Below are 20,764 nucleotides of genomic sequence, written 5' to 3' on the forward strand. Positions count from 1 at the left end.
TACCTCCCACTGGATCAGGGGCTCCAAGCTCCATCCAACCTGGCCTTGAACCCCTCCAGGGATGGAGCAGCCACCCCTTCTCTGGGCCAAGGCCTCGCCACCCTCACAGGAGAACATCTCTTCCTAAGCTCTCATCTCTTTATCTCCCCTCTTTCAGCTTAAAATATTCCCCCGTGCCCCATCTCTGCGCTCACTGATCCAGGCTCCTAAAACCCATCTGAGATCCAATCGAGATCCAATCTTGGCTTGGATCAGAAACGGCGTGACCAGCAGGTCCAGGGAGGTTCTTCTCCCTCTGGCCTCGGCACTGGTGAGACCACTCCTCAAATCCTGTGTTCAGTTCTGGGCCCCTCACCACAAGAAGGATGTTGAGGCTCTGGAGTGAGTCCAGAGAAGAGCAACGAAGCTGGTGAAGGGGCTGGAGAACAGGCCTTATGAGGAACGGCTGAGAGAGCTGGGGGTGTTTAGCCTGGAGAAGAGGAGGCTGAGGGGAGACCTCATTGCTCTCTACAACTACCTGAGAGGAGGTTGTGGAGAGGACGGAGCTGGGCTCTTCTCCCAAGTGACAGGACGAGAGGGAATGGCCTCAAGCTCCGCCAGGGGAGGTTTAGGCTGGACATTAGGAAAAAATTCTTCACAGAAAGGGTCATTGGTCCCTGGCAGAGGCTACCCAGGGAGGGGGTTGAGTCACCTTCCCTGGAGGGGTTTAAGGCACGGGTGGACGAGGTGCTAAGGGACATGGTTTAGTATTTGATAGGAATGGTTGGACTCAGTGATCCGGTGGGTCTCTTCCAACCTGGTTATTCTATGATTCTATGAGACGCGGGGTGAGCAGCCAGCCCTGGTCAGGCTCTTCCCTCCATGCCATGCAATCTCCAACTCTCCTTCAAGAACCATCCAACACGGTGTTATTCCCAGGAATCCACCACACCACATCCCAGTACGGAATACAGCAGAGTTTATTTGGCGTAGACTGAAATGAACTGCCAACAGAAAACTACGCAGAACGACGCCTGGTTACACAAACCGGAGGAGTGCAGTTAGAGTCTCTGTTACAACCAAATGACTAAAGAAGGTCAAAAAGTACATTTCCAAAGTCTCTCCCTCCGTCCTTTCCCTTCAGAGACGCAGTGGCTCACCGGCTCGCTGCACCTTTTGTCTTTTAAAGAGATGTCATCACGATTACAGTTGCGTTTTTCAATTGCAATGAATGAAGAACTCATCTACAGACCGATTTTCAACACTGTTTGTAATTCAAAGAGCAGCAGGAGCCTGGGTTAAAGCTTTCAAGTTGAACCTTGTGCACCAAATAACAAATCCTTTGATGCCTGTCAAGAGTAGGGGTGAGCAAGCTTTTGCGTTATCAACTCCAAACCCACACACGCAGCTTTCTCAACCCGGGCTGAAATGTCATAAAACCAGACAAAGATATGGACAAAACCAAAATAACAAATGCAAATCACACCACTCGGAGCCACCCGGACTGGCCGGCTCAGCCACGACACACGCAAAGCCGCCAAAGGTAACCAGTGAGGTTGGACACTAGGGAACAGGATCTCGCAGATCCCACCAAAATTGCCCATAAACCCAGACCAGAGAAACTGTTTCAGGAGGTGCCACCAGAAACACTTCCACAGCTCAAAGGTTTGGTTCCAGGAGGGCTTTCCAGAGTTGTTTATGGCTCACCAGTCATTCAAAGACAAACACCTTCAGCTCATGACGTCAGCGTGATGGTGTAATTTACTCCAGTTACTCCCCAGAAATATTCCCAGTTGATTTACAGATTTCTCCAGTCCTTTAGAGCTCTGTAAGTGTTTGCAAGGAGGACAAGTTCTGTTTGTAGTGGATGAGGTAAGTTAAGTGAAAGCGTTTGCCCTACAACATCTCCACCCGGTGCCTCACCTCGCGTTTGTTTTCAAGTCTTTGCAGACAGAGTTTGACCCTCGGAGTTAATCACCAACTGCTGTTACCTAGGGGGAAGTAATTTCAGTACTAGAGAGGTTGATTTCTTTAAAACACAGAAATTACAGGTCCTGCTTTCAGCGCTGCTGATCCAGTTACAGCCGGCCGCTTAAAACGTAATTGCGGACCGGTTTTTAAGTTTTACCTGTACTCTATTAATTAAACTTTGCGACAGTTGCAGAAGTGAAAAGCTCAACTTGATTTAAATATCAAGTCAGTAACGAGAATTAATTCTGAATGACAACGCTAAGTGGATAAAATCATGCGCTGGTCTCTTTTTCCCTTCCAGGCCTCCAGAACACAAACTGCAGCTGCCCCTGGTGACAAACAGACGTCACCGAGTCCTCGCCTGTGCCAGGCCGGCTCTGTCCGTGTTCAACTATGAATCGCAGAGTCCGACAGGCCAGTGAGGTGAGACCCAACGGCGTCAGCGGGGCCGGCAAAGCCCTTTTAACGCACTTACCTTGGCTGCTTTACAGAGTGAGGCGCGAAGCTCTGCGCTAGGGGAGCCGATCGCAGACACCAAAGAGGCAGCGTGCGCTGCGGGGCTTCGTTTCAGATCCCCTCGGTTCAAACGTCCACGCACGCTGCCGCTGTACCTGCCTGCGGGTCGTGTTTGCTGCCAGCAGAGCCAGCGCGTTCACGTGAGGTAGTAAAACCAGATGCTCTCCTGTAGTCAGTCTGTGTTTGTATGTAATGGTACCTCAAGAAGTGTAATTAATGAGGAAGGCGAAAGGAACCGGTGGGACTCTTTAATGAAGAAGGAAAGAAAAATGCAGGTGGCAAAACAGCGAAAGGGAAAGAAGTGATGGAAAGCTTTAATATAGAATATTGGGTTTTATCATATTTATTTATACTACCCAGGCGGGGAACAGCCCTCTCTGAGCGGCTGTCGGACTGACCGCAGTGCCAACAACACTCCCCGCTGGAACAGCATAAATAAACTACACGTCGTGGGCTGTTGGATACAGGATACTTTCATTCATCAAGGATGGCGATCAGGTACAATTCCCATTTCACCTCCCAAGGCTTACCCCTAACTGATGAAAATAAAGCATATAGATATCGTACATTTATATATATATATAAATATATATATATAAATACACATTGCTGGTCACCTGAACACACATGCAGACGTCTGTTTATTGTACACACCCACCCCGTAGCAACACGTCTGCTGTCAATGTTGTGTTTTGTGTACACACACCCTACAGCTCGTAGGAAATAAGAAAATCCCTTTTATGGCAATTCCGCAAGCAAAAAAAAAAAAACACAAACCTCAATACAAAATACTTTTGTTGTACAAAACCGCATTTTTACAAGATCAACCAATGCTGCAACGCACCCCTCGGTAATGCACTACATCCCTATGAGAAAAAAGAACAATCAAATCTTTATACAACGGTAAAAAAAAAACACCTGTAAGCTGCTCTGCAACCTTCCTTCGCTAAAAGTTAGATACATTACACCGTCCTAGCAGCAGATTAATAAATAAGGATTAAATAGTCTATTATACAAAGCCATACCGAATGGCAGATTTAAAACCCAAAAGCTTTGCGGATACCTCTCACTCCCTACACAAACCTTTTTAATTAAGAATAAGTCTCAGTATAAAACCGGGAAACAGCCAGCACTGCGTATGTATCTACAGAACAAGAGGAAAATCCCAAGGGAAGTAAAATATTTAACACTTTATGGCACCTTTACTGCAAACCGTTTTTTAAAGGCTCCGTTTCCCTAGAACTAACGAGTAAAGGGCTATTAACCTCACCGCTTTTATTAAGCAAACTTGATATAACCAACCACACAGTGGCAAAGAGACAGAACCAGCCGTTCCCAGCTGTGAAAAATGTATTGATTTCCACCCTAAAATGACAACATTTAGGTGTCAAAAAAAGAAACAACAAGTCACAGTCCTGCTCGTACTGAGTTTCCTAATGCTTCTTTGTTCCTCGCGTGGCAGATCCACTCTGTTATGTGCGTTGGGTTACTGTTGCTTAGTAACTGTTCTCGTGCCCGGCCAGGATGTAGAGGTTGCTGTGTGCCGTGGGGTTCTCGGTCGGCCGGCTTTCCAGCACCACCACTCTGCAACCAGACACAAACACAGCCCAGAATGGTCAGCGGCAAAATTAAAGAGCATGGGGTTTAACCACCGCGGAGGAACGAGGTCGTTGCTCACAGGTCTCTACAGACCAAAGCAATTGTACTATGTATCTTGGGTATTTTATTTTTTGAATTAGGGATCCAATTTTCCACTCTGGAGAAGAGGAGGCTGAGGGAGACCTCATTGCTCTCTACAACTACCTAAAAGGAAGTTGCGGAGAGGAGGGAGCTGGGCTCTTCTCCCAAGTGACAGGGGACAGGACGAGAGGGAATGGCCTCAAGCTCTGCCAGAGGAGGTTTAAGCTGAACTTTAGGAAAAAAATTTTCACAGAAAGGGTCATTGGTCCCTGGCAGAGGCTGCCCAGGGAGGTGGTTGAGTCACCTTCCCTGGAGGTGTTTAAAAGATGGGTGGATAAGGTGCTCAGGGGCATGGGTTAGTGATTGATAGGAATGGTTGGACTCAATAATCCGGTGGGTCCCTTCCAACCTGGTGATTCTATAATTCTATGATCACTTTGGATGGAAACGCCACAGCTGGACACACAAGGAACAGAGAAAGAGGAGCAGCTTCTTGGACCACTCCTTGCCCCTCTCAACCATGGGCACATGCAATGTGTTACAAACCTCACCCTCGTTGACACAGAATCACAGAATCATTTAGGTTGGAAAAGACCTTTAGGATCAAGTCCAATCCTTAACCCAATGCTGCCCACTCCAACAATAAATCACATCCCTAAGTGCCACATCCACACATCTGGAGAAGAGAAGGCTCCAGGGAGACCTTATAGTGACTTTCAAATATCTGAAGAGGCTACAAGAACGCTGTGGAGGGACTGTTCATGAAGGCTGGTAGTGATAGACGAGGGGGAACAGGTATAAAGTGGAAAGGGGTAGATTTAGACTAGACATAAGGAGGAATTTCTTCACGATGAGAGTGATGAGACACTGGAACAGGTTGCCCAGAGAAGTTGTGGCTGCCCCATACCTGGAGGTGTTCAAGGCCAGGTTGGATGGGCCTTGGGCAGCCTGATCTAGTGGGGGGTGTCCCTGCCCATTGCAGGGGAGTTGGAACTGGATGAACTTTAAGGTCCCTTCCAACCCAAACTATTCCATGCTTCTATCTGAAAAACAACTATTAGGTCTTTACTGACAGAGTGGTGAAGCCCTGGCAGAGGTTCAAAAACTGTGTAGATTTGGCACTTCAGGACATGGTTTAGTTGGAACAGTGGTGTTAACAATTGACTGGATGAGCTGAGAGGTTTTCTCCAGCCTTAATGATTCTGTGAGCAATGGGTGAATTGAAACCACTGTGCGTTAAACCCGTGATCGTTTGCTCTGGTATTCCTAAAGCTCAAGGTCCAGAGCAGTGAATACTATTTTTAAGTAACCAGCTGCCAAGATGATTCACCAGGTCACCATGGAATCCAAGCTGGAAACAGGCTTTTCCCGAATGGTGCTGGACACTGCTTCCCCAACACCACACAGCTCATCCCCTCACACTGTATCTCCTCAGGCCTGTGTTTGTGTTCTCACTTCTCTCTTTGCAATGCAAAATGAGGGAGCTCACAGGGGCTCTTTGTAATAATTCTGGGTGCAGATGCAATCACTAATTAAATGCTTGGCTGTTGCTGCAACAGAAACAGTGTCACTGACCCCTCCGAGACTGCCCACAGACAGATCCAAGGCAGGCTGGAAGCTGGAAAGTTAGTTTAAATAAAAGAGAGGGTTTATGTTTCTTTGAGGTGATTACCTGTCTGATCCCAGCAAGCGGAAAACCCTGGTTTCATCTGATATCTCTTGGGTAACCTGTGGAAAAATGGACACATGAGCATGCATCTCAGTGGCAAAAGGGAATGTATTGGTCTGAGCTGGAAGGGAAAAAAATGTGTCTCTTCAGAATTTCAAATATAATTTGGTGCAAATTATGGGACTGAATCGGACAAACTGATGCTCTGCGAAGCAGTGCTTTAAATTTCACAAAATACAACTTATTTTAAGTAATTTTGGTATCATAGACTGTTACTGGTTGAGATGATTCAGTGGCACAGGTGGTATGTTGAATAAATCTTTGTCAGCAGAGACCAACCAGCTCTCCCTGCCTTTTCACAGAGAATGTCATCAAAAAGGGTACTTTTTTTAAAGGGACACTTTAAAAAAAAAGAAAAGAAAACCAAAGAGTGTCTTTCTTTTCTAAAGGGATGCTGCCAACTCAAGCTTTTCACCCAAGATCCCCAAATGCTCTTACACCAGACCCATACTAGCTCCGTGCAGAACCAGCTCAGGAGTCTCTGACTGATATTCTTGGAAACAGAGCTGGCTGAAGCACGTGCGTGAGCTTTACCATGAACGACAAGAGAGGCAGTTGGAGAAAGCAACCAGCAAGCTGCAGCGATGCAACACAGAGCACAAGCATAATCACTAGGGAAGCAGCAAGAGAGTCCAAAGGATCCAATGGTAAGAAAGGAGCAGGAAAATATTTATGTGGAGAGGTTGGGAGATTACTTACTTCGTCTGACTTAAAGCTTTTGCCCTGCATGCCGTGTTTCCAGAAGGCCAGCACGCTGTCTTGAAGGCACACTGCAAAGGAGAGGCACAAAGTCAGGCTTATCTGAACCAAAGGAATCCCGGTTCCTCACTAGCAGGGAGAATGGGAAGCGCTTGGAGAAAGGACGTGGTGAGACTTGGACTCCTGTAGCAGAACCAAATTCCAAAGTCACCATAGAAAAACTGGATTGAGTTACTATTTGAATCCAAGACACACACTACTTTTTAAAATGCAATTCCAAACACAGGACTCGGGCATTCCCTGTTTGCCAAGACAGGACAGGCATCTGCCTCTCTGGTTTTCCTTTTCTTCCTTCCACTTCTCTCGGTCTTTGTTTTCCTAGTGATTCTGGAAATGTATAAACACACTGCCAACCAAAACACTGTGGGCTTCTGGAAATTATACATCATTTGAGTTAATGTATTTACTACAAAACAGCCCCGAGTATGAGAAACAGGAGGAGTTCTCCGCTCAGGACCAAGGAGACAACACAGAACGCCACTCGCTCAGTATGATTTAAATACCAGATTGCTGAAAAGAATAGATGAAGAGCCTGGCGTTCTTTAACCAGTGTTTCGAAAGCATGTTCTACACCGTGGTTTATTTTCCTAAATCCTCCTTGTTCTCCTTTGCTATTCCTTCCAGTCAAGCTCTGTATCTGCTCAGTATTTGCCATGTCCTAAGGACACAGAACAAAGGCGTTCAGCAGAACTCCAACACCGATTCTTGTCACCACAGCCTTAGGCTGATCTTCACCTGCTGCTCCCCGCTCTGCTCTGCAACCAGAGAACACGGTTCTTTAATACCCTGGATTCCCAAGAGCCCCCTTGGAGTATAAAGAACTGCTCACGTTATTCAGTGTCAGGTGCTAAGCGCAAGACTTGGAAATAAATGCTTCTGTCTATGAATTCCTTTGGAGTTCAAGGAAAAGGCAGCAGTTGAGTCACACTGTGCACAAGTCAGCAGGAGACGTTGCCTGATACAAGCACAGCAGTTAATGACAATATGCCAGAATGCAGGGAAGAGTTACAGGCTCGATTAAAAATATCTTCCTTTTGGATGGGTCTGACACATCTAAACAGAGAGGCTGTAGAACAAGCACTGTTCCACCACCTGCTGCTAAAATACAGAACACCTATGACAACAAACTTCTTCCAAATGGAAGATGCTCAAGGAACTCAGAATCGTGGAATGGTTTGGGTAGGAAGGGACATTAAAGCCCACCCAGTTCCACTCCCCTGCCATGGGCAGTGACACCTCCACTGGATCAGGTTGCTCCAAGCCCCATCCAACCTGCCACTGAACACCTCCAGGGATGGGGCAGCCACCACTGCTCTGGGCAACCTGGGCCTGGGTCTCCCCACCCTCACAGCAAAACATTTCTTCCTAAGATCTCACCTCGATCTCCCCTCTTGCAGCTGAAAACCATTCCCCCTCATCCTATCCCTGCACTCCCTGATCAAGAGCCCCTCCCCAGCTTTCCTGGAGTCCCTTTCAGTGATGGAAGCAGCTCTACGGTCTCACACAGTCTTCTCTTCTCCTGGCTGAACAACCCCAACTCTCTCAGCCTGTCCTCACATGGAAGATGCTCCAGCCCTCAGATCATCTTCGTGGCCTCCTCTGGACCCATTCCATCAGGTCCATGTCCTTTCTGTGCTGAGGACTCCAGAACAGAACAAAAGACTCCAGGTGAGGTCTCACCAGAGCGGAGCACAGGGGCAGAATCCCCTTCCTCATTCTGCTGGTCCCACTGCTTTGGATGCAGCCCAGGACACAGTTGGTTTCTGGTCTGCAAGCGCAAGTTGCCAGCTCATGTCGAGCTTCTTGCCTCCCAGCACCCCAAGTCATTCTCCTCAGGGCTGCTCTCAATCCATTCTCTGTCCAGCCTGGATTTGTGCTCGCAATCACCCCAACCCAGGTGTAGGACGTTGCTCTTGGCCTTGTTTAACTTCATGAGGTTCGCGCAGCCCCACCTCTCCAGCCTGTCCACATCTCTCTTGGTGCCATCCCTTCCCTCCAGCATGCCGACCGTGCCAAACAGCTTGGTATCATCAGCAAACTTGCTGAGGGTGCCCTCATTCCCACTGTCCATGTCTCCAAGAAAGGTGTCACATAGCACAGGTCCCAACACGCCACTTGGTACAACCACTACCAAAACCACATTGTGTCTTTACTGAGTTTGATTCCAGAGAGAAGTTCAGTTTCTGAGAAATGGAACTATTAAATTCATGTTGACGAGATACTTCCGAGAGCTTATTACAGCAGAAAACACTTGCTTGACAATTACAGTTCAAGTTTTAGAACTGCTGTTGTCTAGCAGTTTAAAGGGAGCAGCCCATCTGCAGAGAATTACATTCAAATACCATAAAGGGGCCCACATGGGGTGCCCTCGACCAGTCTAGATGACTAAAACCCCTTCAACACTCATCCCTCTAAGTTCTTTGTCCTTGAGAGACGATGGAGAAGCAAATCACTTACCCACTGACTCAATGCAGAAATCAAAGCTCAGCTCAGAAGCCAATTTCTTGCTTGACTTCAACTTCCCTTGTAAATTCACTATTTTCACAAATTCTCAAGAAAAAAAACAGGAAGACAAGTATTAAAACCTGCTGCTGAAAAGGATTACTGACGGCTTTAAGTGTGCAATACTAACATCATCTTTCAGGCCCAAAAAAATAGCCAACTAACATCTACAGTGTTTGCCTAAAATGAATCCGAGAGCATCCTTTGCTCAGAATAAAGACAGAAAACCTTTCTACACGCTTTGTATGGTTTTAGACCTTGCTGACAGCCTGCCTACACATAACAGACAGCACAGAAATGTGAATGCAGTGTAAAGGCTGGAAATTGAGGCAGATTAAAGCACTGCAAAGTTCCCATTGAGGCATTAACTTCTGATGCATATGGGTTGTGGTTGTATTAGCCTGCACGATGGAGAGTTTGTCCTGCTAGCGCACGAAACAGGCAAATGTCACTTTTTCCAAGTCAATTTTGAATATTTCTGATCAGAAAATATCTGATCTGTGAAGCTGCATTACACTTCATTTTGAAACGAAACAAGAATGATAGACACAGGGAGAGGGAAGTGGAATCACAGAATCATGGAATGGTTTGGCCTGGAAGGGACCTCAAAGCCCACCCAGTTCCACCCCTGCCATGGGCAGGGACACCTCCCACTGGATCAGGGGCTCCAAGTCCCATACAACCTGGCCTTGAACACCTCCAAGGATGGGGCAGCCACCACTTTTCTGGGCAACCTGTTCCAGGGCCTCCCCACCCTCAGCGTGAAGAATTTCTAATGCCTAATCTAAATCTTCTCCCTTCCAATTTAAAGCAGAAAACCATTCCCTCTCATCCTATCACTCCAGGCCCTTGTAAAGAGTCCCAGCTTTCCTGGAGCCCCTTTCAGCACCGGAAGCTGCTCTAATGTGTCAGGGGAGAACCCCCTCCCTTGCCCTGCTGGCCACGCTGCTTTGGATGCAGCCCAGGACACGGTTGGCCTGGGCTGTGAGTGCACGATGCCAGCTCAAGTCGAGCTTCTCATCCATCAGCACCGGAATCACTGGAGTCAAAATGAAAACCCATTTATCTGCACTGTATCTCTGGAAACCTTGCAACATGATGTAGTAATGAATGGAGAAAAATTAACTAGAGGTAGAGTTAAAGCCAACAACTGCGGCCAAACAAGTTTTGCAGAATCATAGAATCACCAGATTGGAAGAGACCCACCGGATCATGGAGTCCAACCATTCCTATCAAACACTAACCCATGTCCCTTAGCACCTCGTCCACCCGTCCCTTAAACCCCTCCAGGGAAGGTGACTCAACCCCCTCCCTGGGCAGCCTCTGCCAGTGCCCAATGACCCCTTCCATGAAAAATTTTTTCGTAATGCCCAGCGTCACTTACTGTCCAGGCAGACCAGCACGGTGTCCCTTTCCAGCTGCGTTACGTGAATGGCATCCAGCTGCTGATTGCCTTGAGAGAAAGAAAACAGATCATTTCATATCACATACAACTGATTGCAGCCTCCCTGTAACCTCTCACCAACTGCTACAGCCTTCTCAGTATGCCACAAGTCTTTTGCATCTACAATACCTGTAACTCTCTTGAATTTCTTTAAGGGTGGGATCCCAGAATGTTCTGGAAGGAGTACAGGGCCCATTCATCCAAAGCAGGTATTTAATATGAAAGCATATTATTTATTGGCATCAAATACATTTGATGTTACAGCTCAGCAAGTCAGCTTTCTTCATGCAGAGACAAGGTAATGAACAAAAGGAATCATCACGGGAATCTTGACTCCTAAAAAATGCTCTTTTCCCACAAATTCACATCTGGAAAGACTATTGTGCTGATATTAAACTAGGTTTAATAATTTTTCTAGTCTTTATTAATGAAATTCTTGGTACAGCTGCTAAAAAGCAGTATTTAAATGTAAAAAAGTATATTCAGCAAAGCCAGCAGAGAAAATCATCTGCAAGATATCAACCAGCTTTGGAAGATAAAACAGAACCTTCTACTTATTAATAACCAGCTCACAATGACGAGGCTCCCCCAGGGCTGGGGCACAGACAAAAATGCAGTTGTGCGAGTCTTTACATGGGAAGGAAGGGGAAAGAAGAATAAGATTGATCCCAGCAAAAAGTATGGGTTCTCATTTGTGGTTACGATCAGCAGGGTCTGTGTTACTGCTTAAGGAAATGAAGAGAATAAAATAAAAGATGTGTCTAAAACTGAAGTCTTTGAAGAAATAGGAGTTTTTATTGAAGCTGCCAGGTCATCACAAAAAGAACCTGAGATCAGCTGCAATGTGCTTTCATAGAATCATAGAAGAGTTTGAGTTGGAAGGGACCTTAAAGATCATTCAGTTCCAACCCCCCAGCCATGGGCAGGGACACCTCCTTATGTCTAGTCTAAATCTGCCCCTCTCCAGTTTATCCCCATTCCCCCTCATCCTATCACCACAAGCCTTTGCAAACAGTCCCTCCCCAGCTTTCTTGCAGCCCCTTCAGGTACTAGAAGGTTCCTTTAAGCAGAGATGCTGCATCATTTTCCTTAGCTAAAGGGTTTCCAAACGACTTCTGAGGATGGGATATTATCCCACAGTTAGCAGGCAGTAACATGGCTGCGAGAGGGATCACAGTCTTACCTGCACCGATTTCTGTAAACCACGAAGATGCAGAGTTCAAGTTGATTGTCTCAAACTGAACTACCTGCTTTGGCTCAACACCCCTGCTGATCGCCACGCAGACCATCGGGTACTCCTGCTCTGGGATCACCAGCATTTCAAACACATTCAGAGGGCTTGGCAAAGGGAAATCAAAGTGCTGGAAGAAAACAGCAGGTGGCATTTGTAAAGTTCCCTTTGACCTTGGAAATAAGAAGCCTAAAATAACGTGCATGAAGTATAAAAGATAGAGAAGAATTTTTCACGGCTAAGAGTGCTCTTTTAAGACCACACAAGCTGTGAGCAACATTAAGTTGTGGAGAGGTATAGAATAAGTTTGTTGCTAATTAGTAAAGAATCACAGAATGTCCCGAGTTGGAAGGGACCCATAAGGACCATCGAGTCCAACTCCTGTCCCTGCACAGGACACCCCAACATTGACACCGGGTGTTGGAGGGTGTTGTCCAAATGCTTTTGGAATGTTGTCAGGCTGTGACTAGGAGCTGTTCCAGTGCTCCACCATCCTCTGGGTGAAGAACCTATTCCTAATGTCCAACCTAACCCTCTCCAGCACATCTTCCTGCCATCCCTTGGGTCCTGTCACTGGCCACCAGAGAGAAGAGTTCAGTGCCTCCTTCTCCCCTTGTGAGAAAGCTGCAGACCACAAGGAGGTCTCCCATCAGCATCCTCTTCTCCAGGCTGAACAGACCAAGTGACTTCAGCCGCTCCTCATACGACTTCTCCTCTAATCCCTTCATCAACTTTGTGGCCTCCTCTGGATGCTCCCCAGTAGCTTCAGATCCTTTTCAAAACTGCCCCCAGCACTCAAGGTGGAGCTGCCCCAGAGCAAAGCGGGACAATCCCCTCCCTTGCTGACGATGTTGTGCTGGATGCACCTCAGGACACGGCTGGCCCTCTAGGCTGCCAGGGCACACTGTTGGCTCATTAATTACTAATTAATATTACTATTACTGGGCTTGATCCAACACTTGACTGACTTCAGTCACAAGACTTAGTTAAAACGCATCAAACCAGATTTCCAAGTGTTCAGAACCCACAAATGGGACCAGAGTGGGATGTATTTTCCATTACAAAGTCTGGAAAGGTTATTTCAACAGCTGTGTAATGATTAAATGTTCCAAACACAAATGAAATACTTACCTTTATTAGCATGAATTTCTGCATTGGCTCATACCACTGTAGGAGAACGATTCCAGACTGCAACGCGCCACATAGGTACTTGTGTCCTGTGTACGGATTTCGTACTATATGAAACAAACAAACAAAACCAACCTTTTTAAAGTCTTGGGAGTTCAAAGAATACTTGAAAAACACTCTCCAGCTGTCTTTACACATCATTTAAGAAACAGCATCAGTTCGTAGAATCGCAGAATTGCTTGGTTGGAAAAGACCTTTGACATCCTCGAGTCCAACCACACTTGTCTGTGACTAAAGCAGGTCCCTGAGCACCTCAACTCCCCATCTTTTAAACCCCCTCAAGGGATAGGGACTCCCCCACCTCCCTGGGCAGCCTCTGCCAGGGCCTGAGAACCCTTTCGGTGAAGAAATTTTTCCCAGTGTCCAGTCTGAACCTGCCCTGCTGCAACTTGAGGCCATTTCCTCTCATCCTGTCACTTGGCACTTAGGAGAAGAGACCCACCTCACCACAACCTCCTTTCAGGCAGCTGGAGACAGTAATGAGGTCTCCCCTCAGCCTCCTTTTCTCCAGGCTAAACAGTCCGAGAGCCCTCAGACGCTTCTCATAACCCTTGTTCTCCAGCCCCTTCCCCAGCTCCATTCCCTTCTTTGGCCTTCTTCTCCAGCCCCTCAGTGTCCTTCTTGTAGTGAGGGGCCCCAAAATAAACCCAGGATTTGAGATGTGGCCTCACCAGTACAGGGGCGCAATCTCTTCCCTGCTCCTGCACATTATCCACTGCACACTAATTGCCCTCTGGCTTGCTACTCAAATACCTACAGTAATTAATGTTGTGCTACATTCCAGATAAAGTCGATTACATTTATAATTAACAACCATCAACATTCTTGGAGTCCCAGTGAAGAGCAGAGGGAGTGAACGGTCTAGGTCAAGCCATGATCTCAATAAAAACAGTTCCAAGGCAATCAAGGTGGTCAGAACTTCTTGAGAACTTTGACAGCTGAGACAGTAACACGATGAAGGGTTTGGGGTTGGCTTTTTAAGCTCAGCTGGGTGCAAGACTAGCCTGACTTCAGGAATCATTTGTCAATGTGCCGACTGCAGACATTTTATATGAGCTAAACAAGACATCCAGGTTTGCAGCGAGGTATTTTATTCTCCGCTTCAGGATTTTGAAGAGTGCAAAGGTACAATTTCACACAGCACTACGGCAGGTTTCCATTCAGTAGAAAGCCCAAGCCTTTTGAAAGCCATTGAGGCCAACGACAAATCTGTAACTTCACAAGCTGTAACTCTTTGGTGAGCACTCAAAACTTGAGCGATGGCTTCACTCCTCCCCAGGCTGACATTATTTTTATTCATGTCAAGCCTTTTCTTTGTGGAAAATATTCTTTTCGATTTAGCCTCCCTAGAAGTTGGAACCAGGTCAAAATTTGAGCTAAACTGGCAAAGCAGAGAAGGTATTTTTGTACATGCTGCCAGCCTGGGACTCTGTAACCAGCGTTATGCTCGCAGGCAGCCTGCAGGACATAGCAACAGGCTGGCTCAGGTGGCATCCTCGAGCCAGTGATTCAGAACATCCACTTATTCACCAAGAGCCTTAGCAGCTCTCAGAGAGGGAGCACCACACATCAGCTGCCTGCTATGGGCTGCCTCCAGCATTTCCCTTCGGATCTTGCTTTAAACAGCAACGTTGATAGCTTAAGAGATGGTATGAATAACGTTTTTCCACTGACGAGCATAAAGAGCCCACATTAATTAGAATCATAGAATCGCTAGGTTGGAAAAGACCTTTGAGATCATCAAGTCCAACCAGACCTGTTTACTACTAAATCATATCCCTTAAGCACTTCATCTACCCTCTTTTAAACACCTCCAGGGATGGGGACTCCACCACCTCCCTGGGCAGCCTCTGCCAGGGCCTGAAACCCTTTCCGTAAAGAATTTTTTGCTGATGTCCAATCTGAACCTCCCCTAGTGCAACCTGAAGCCATTCCCTCTTGTCCTGTCATCTATCATTTGGGCAAAGAGACCAACACCCACCTCACTACAACCTCCTTTCAGGCAGTTGCAGACAGTGATGAGGTCTCCCCTCAGCCTCCTTTTCTCCAGGCTAAACAGTCCAGGTCCCTCAGCTGCTCCTTGGAAAACGTCTGCTCCAGCCCCTTCCCCAGCTTTGTTCCCTTCTCTGGACATGCTCCAGCACCTCATTGTCCTTCTTGGAGTGAGGGGTCCAAAATTCAACACAGTATTTGAGGTGCTACCTCACCAGTGCTGAGTCCAGGGGCACAATCCCTTCCCCAGTCCTGCTGGCCACACTCCTTCTGATACAAGCCAAGATGCCATTGGCCTTCTTGGCCACTGCTGGCTCAAGTTTAGCTGCTGTCAACCAATATCTCCAGGTCCTTCTCCTCCAGGCAGTCCTCCAGCCACTCTTCCCCAAGCCTGGATCTGCATGGGGTTGTTGTGACCCAAGCGCAGGACTCGGCACTTGGCACTTGGTTGAACCTCATGCCATTGGTCTCAGCCCATCGATCCAGGCTGTTCAGATCACTCTGTGGAGCCTCAGCCCATGGATCCAGCCTGTCCAGGTTCCTCTGCAGAACCTCCCCGCTCTCCAGCAGATCCATACCTCTACCCAGCTTAGTGTCATCCACAAACTTCCTTACTAGGAGGAAAGCCACCAGCAACTGGGCACAGCACTAAGAAACAATGCAGCCCTACGGTCTTCTGAACAATGGATCAACTACAAGTTTATTAAAAAGAAATGAGTTACAGACACGCCAGGCCCAGTGACAAAGGCCAGGAAAGAAACTGCAGCACAGGACGCTTACTCACCTATACAACACTTGTGGCATCCTTTCGTATCGGGGATCTTTGTCGTTAAGGCAAACTTCCTGGAATAACAAATAGGAAAAACGCATCAACAGAAGATGCCGAAAGCCCTTCCTGCTGCCAGCGCAGCAGCACAACATTTATGGGGATTTTCACCATTGTCTGTAAGTGAAAGGTTTGTACCTGGGTAATATTTTGTCAGGGAACCGATGGGTTTGAATGTGAGCAGCTAGTCCTGTTTTTTTGGCTTGTTCAAACAAAGCTATTAAATTATGGGAGTAGAGCTGGAATGTTTTCCCTGTAAAACAGAAAATGACAATCGACATTGCATCTGTGCCAATGGCAGAGAACTGTATATTTTAAAACAACGTACGGATGGAAAATTACCTTCTAGAGAAAGGGAGCACGTGCGCCAAGCATTTCCAGTCCAGGTATGAAGGGAAGCAAAACAAGATAACAACGATAATTCATATAGAGAAGACACAACATTCAACGCAAAGTTCATGTCAGTAGCAATAAAGCAGCTCTGAAAGTCAGTTTTATGTAAACATTTTTAGCAGGCTTGAATTATACAACAATTTATTCTAACAGGCGATTTTCTTTATCTATGAATCAGCAGAAGTGGTGTTACACAACACCCTGCACGGTTAGAGGCACATTCAGCCTGTGTCCCAAAGCGTCTCTGTTTCCTATCAAGAAGGTCTCAGCCCAGGACAACTGATGAAAACGATACCTTCTTTCAAGAATGGATCTGTTGGGTCAGTCGAATTTCTCAGCCACCTCGGCCTCCTTCAAACTGAAACTGCTCTTTATTTAGGGTGAATTTATTTGGTGCAACTCGTTCACACCAGAAACACTGCCAGGCTACAACGCAGAGAGCGATCAAACGCTGAAGCTATGTTTTCAAAGAATCATATGGTTGGAAAAGACCTCTGAGGTCATTGAGTCCAACTGTAACCTGCTCACTACTAAATCAGATCCCCAAATACCTCATCTACCCACCTTCTAAACCCCTCCAGGGATGGGGACTCCACCACCTCCCTGGGCAGCCTCTGCCAGGGCCTGAGAACCCTTTCAGTGAAAAAGTTTTCCCTGATGTTTAGTCTAACCCTCCCCAGGTGCAACTTGAGGCCATTCCCTCTCAACCTACCAGCTGGCATTTGGGAGAAGAGACCAGCACCCACCTCATCACAATCTCCTTTCCAGGAGCTGCAGAAAGCGATGAGGTCTCTCCTCAGCCTCCTTTTCTCCAGGCTAAACAGCCCAAGGTCCCTCAGTTACCTCTCATAATCCTTGTTCTCCAGACCCTTCCCTAGCTCCGTTCTCCTCCAGCCTCTCGACATCCTTCCTGGAGTGAGGGGCCCAAAACTGACCCCAGGATTTGAGGTGTGGCCTCACCAGCACTGAGTATGAGGGCAGAATCACTTCCCTGGTCCTGCTGGCCACGCTGTTTTTGATACAGGCCAAGATGCCACTGGGCTTCTTGGCCACCTGGGCCACTGCTAGCTCATCTTCAGCCGCTGTTCAGGTCCTTCTCTGCCAGGCAGCTTTCCAGCAACCGTTCTTCAAGCCTGGAGTGCTGCATGGGCTGCTAAAGCACGTGGGTTAACCCTCTCCTAATCGTGTTCTGACAAAGAAAACATCCCAGGGACTGAAGAAGAGGACACTCTTTAGATCCTCCAGGCACTTGGACTCGATGATCTGAGAGGTCTTTTCCAACCTATGATTCTATGAAACCGCAGCCTTGGCAGGGGCAACTCTTGTTTAACAAATATGAAGTGCTGAGCTTTTCCAAACTAACTACAAATAAATAAGTAAATAAAATACCTTAGGACCCAGCAGGCAACCGGCTTGTAAACCAGTTTTATCTCTGTAATCTTGTAAACTACTTTTTGTAAACTTGTTTTATGTCTGAAGGGCTTTCACAAGGAAGTGCACAGTACAACCAAGATACCTGATACTCAATTATCATTCTAAATGTTTCTCCTTATTTATAATTTTATCAGTTTTCCCTCTATTCATACGTACCTGACAAGGACATCAAGGTGTTGTTGATAACATACAGCCAGGTGCACTTTCGGGGAAACAACTGAAGAAAAAAAAACATTTGCATTAATAGAAGCAGAGAGGAATTTCCAGCTGTGGTTTTATCTGTCTGCTCCACCTCTGCCACCATTCCTGCAGGGATCGACACTGGAGAAAGTCAAGCTGCAACTACAGTTCCTCCTTGCGTTCACTCCTTGGGAGCCTTGCTTAGCCCTTTTATCTGTCTACAATGGTTTTCATTCCTTCCTCCTTCTTCCTCCGAAATTTTCAAATTTCAATTACTCTTTAATTAGCAGCACAGAGATGAAGCAGGACAACTGGCAGGGCTGGAATACCATACACAGGGCACGGCTTGCTCAGCAATAACAGCCAGAGAAAGAAAGAGAACAGTTTTACAGAAACCAACCAAACCCCACAAGGTCAGAAAAGGGGGAAAAGGGCATTAGAAATTCCTAAGCAACTTAAATAACCATAAATACTGTATTTTGTGGGACTTACCCACCTGGCTCTTTGTGCTAGCACGCTGCTCTGTAAACAGAGAGCTCACAGGAGGCACTGGGACTTACTTTTGTTTCAGAGGGAAGAGGTTACAGGGCAGCAAGGCTAGATTTGAGGTTTTCATGTTAAGAAGAACCTCTTCACAAGCTGAAGAGAATTTCAGTAGAAGTGATGGCAAATGCAGCATTCAGGGGTCTGAAGGATATGGACCACAGGACAAGGATTTTATTAAAACAAAGGCAAAACTAGATTTATTGCCCAGCATTCAGAGGTGAGGTCCTCCCTCAAGAAAAAAAAATCCAGTAAGAAAAGAAGTTCAAAGGATTAAACTGCTTCCAAAGCAGAATGTTAAGAAAAGACAACAGCAGACTGGTCCACTGATGGAAGCTGATGCAAAACAAAGCACAAGATGCTTGAACCCAAACTCTACAAAAGAATTTGCTTCATGCGAATGCTTTTAAGCTGAAAGAGGGGAGATTTAGATGGTATCTCAGGAAAAAAAGATTTCCTGTGAGGGTGGGGAGGCCCTGGAACAGGTTGCCCAGAGCAGTGGTGGCTGCCCCATCCCTGGAGGGGTTCAAGGCCAGGCTGGATGGGGCTTGGAGCCCCTGATCCAGTGGGAGGTGTCTCTGCCCATGGCAGGGGTGGGACTGGATGGGCTTTGAGGTCCCTTCCAACCCAAACCATTCTACAATCCTATGAAAGAAAGAAAGACTACACGATTAACACAATTAACAGTAGAGGGGTAGACTCTTGTGCAAGAAGCAGAAAAATGAGATATTCCACACTGTTTCAATCAGATCTACTCATTTTAGCAGGTCCCAAGGAAGTTTACTTCACAGTGCTTAAGAACTGGCTCAAACCCCAAGGCCTCAGTAATGATTACCTTCAAGAACTGATGGAGGATGTGCAAGGACATCGAGAAGGGCAAACACAGTACCTGTGCCAAATAACAAGGGCAGTGGGAATTGCAAAACTGTCTGACTGACTGGATAGCCAGAGCAGCGCAGGAACAAGCCACATACTTTTAATTACCAAGGGATAACAAACGGCCAGTGCAAAGTTGCGCAGAACGCACTGTATTTGAAAATTTAAATTTTCTTCTTTGACAGAATTATTGCCCTGCTGGCAGCAGTGAAGCAGTAAGATGTGAAACACGTGTGAAGGACCTTGTCCTGTGCACCCATTTGGAGAACAAGTCATATGAGAGGCAGCCGAGGGAGCTGGGGTTGTTTAGCCTGGAGAAGAGGAGGCTGAGGGGAGACCTCATCACCCTCTGCAGCTCCGTGAAAGGAGGTTGTGGTGAGGCGGGTGCTGGGCTCTTCTCCCAAGGAACAAGGGATAGGACAGGAGGAAATGGCCTTAAGTTGCACCAGGGGAGGTTTAGATTGGATATCAGGAAAAATTTCTTTACTGAAAGAGTGGTGAAGCCCTGGCAGAGTCTGTCCAGGGCAGTGGTGGAGTCTCTGTTCCTGGAGGGATTAAAAAAGCATGTAGACATGGCACATGAAGACACGGCTTAGCAGGCACGGTGGTGTTGGACTGGATGAGCTCAGAGGTCTTTTCCAACCTCAATGATTCTATAATTCTAAACAGTTGTTGGGGAAAAGTCATGAAATGCAAATATGGAAGGAAGTGGCACAGCAGAAGCACAGTTGTAAAGCTTCTGGGGCTTGCAGTGGGTCACACCTGACCTCTCCAGACCCAGGATGTTTCCACAGAAAAGGAAGCTTTCATTTTGGGATGCGCTGGATGTTGTAAAAAAAGCACTAGCAAGTTCTCTCTACCTATCACGGGCATGTCTAACCTCTCACAGGGTATAAAAAAGTACACAGAAAAGCAGTACATGAAATAAGTTCAGAAAATGCACAAGGAAAGAGGCTTGTTCGACTAACGGAGTAAAGAGAACTGAGGTAAGAAGGTAAGGAGGTCTCCAACAGTTGCCATCACAATTTTAAGAACATCATTAGGAATTAAGTCATTCTCCCATGTCTGTTGGGGCTATGAAAAGATAAGAAACTTCATATTCAGAAGGATCATATTCAGAAGGATCCTCTCACTGTAATGAATTCAAATTCACAGTTCTCACTAGCAAGCCCTTTATAATTGTCTCTTGGTTTTGTCTGTGCCAAAGTACGCCCCTCCATGACCTTCCTGAACATTTCACCTTTTCATTTGCCCCTCTCAAGTTCTGGGCCCTGGCACGATGCTCTCAGAAACAGAAGGCTTTCTCCTCTTAAGCACAGATTTCTGTGCAGAGCCCTCTCTGGGAAATCAGCTTTTTCTCACTATTACTCACAGATGCACCTTCTCACCACCACCTCTGTGCTGTGTCTCAACTGAATCTGATGCTCTTCAGATGCCTGAAGCACCTCTGTGAACTGCTTTAAAAATCTACAGGTAAAATCTCATTATCAGCATCCACCGTCACTTCCCTTCTAAGAATTC

General features: G+C 46.7%; 1 protein-coding gene across 2 annotated transcripts in view; it reads right to left on the minus strand.

Moving 5' to 3' along the window:
• Window positions 1–941: 941 nt before the first annotated feature.
• Window positions 942–20,764, minus strand: part of MAP4K5 (mitogen-activated protein kinase kinase kinase kinase 5) — a 79,405-nt gene continuing 59,582 nt past the window's right edge. For both annotated transcript variants that reach the window (XM_069856790.1, XM_069856789.1), the window contains 10 exons: window positions 17,801–17,861; window positions 15,956–16,070; window positions 15,776–15,834; window positions 12,943–13,046; window positions 11,764–11,941; window positions 10,521–10,589; window positions 9,092–9,184; window positions 6,575–6,645; window positions 5,819–5,874; window positions 942–4,050 (listed from right to left, as the gene is read on the minus strand). In XM_069856790.1, coding sequence (XP_069712891.1) covers window positions 3,963–4,050; window positions 5,819–5,874; window positions 6,575–6,645; window positions 9,092–9,184; window positions 10,521–10,589; window positions 11,764–11,941; window positions 12,943–13,046; window positions 15,776–15,834; window positions 15,956–16,070; window positions 17,801–17,861 — 894 coding nt within the window. In that variant the 3' untranslated portion in view covers window positions 942–3,962. The remainder of the gene's footprint in view (window positions 4,051–5,818; window positions 5,875–6,574; window positions 6,646–9,091; window positions 9,185–10,520; window positions 10,590–11,763; window positions 11,942–12,942; window positions 13,047–15,775; window positions 15,835–15,955; window positions 16,071–17,800; window positions 17,862–20,764) is intronic.

This window comes from Phaenicophaeus curvirostris, chromosome 5 (genome assembly GCF_032191515.1).
Source record: "Phaenicophaeus curvirostris isolate KB17595 chromosome 5, BPBGC_Pcur_1.0, whole genome shotgun sequence".
NCBI classification, from domain to species: Eukaryota; Metazoa; Chordata; class Aves; order Cuculiformes; family Cuculidae; genus Phaenicophaeus; species Phaenicophaeus curvirostris.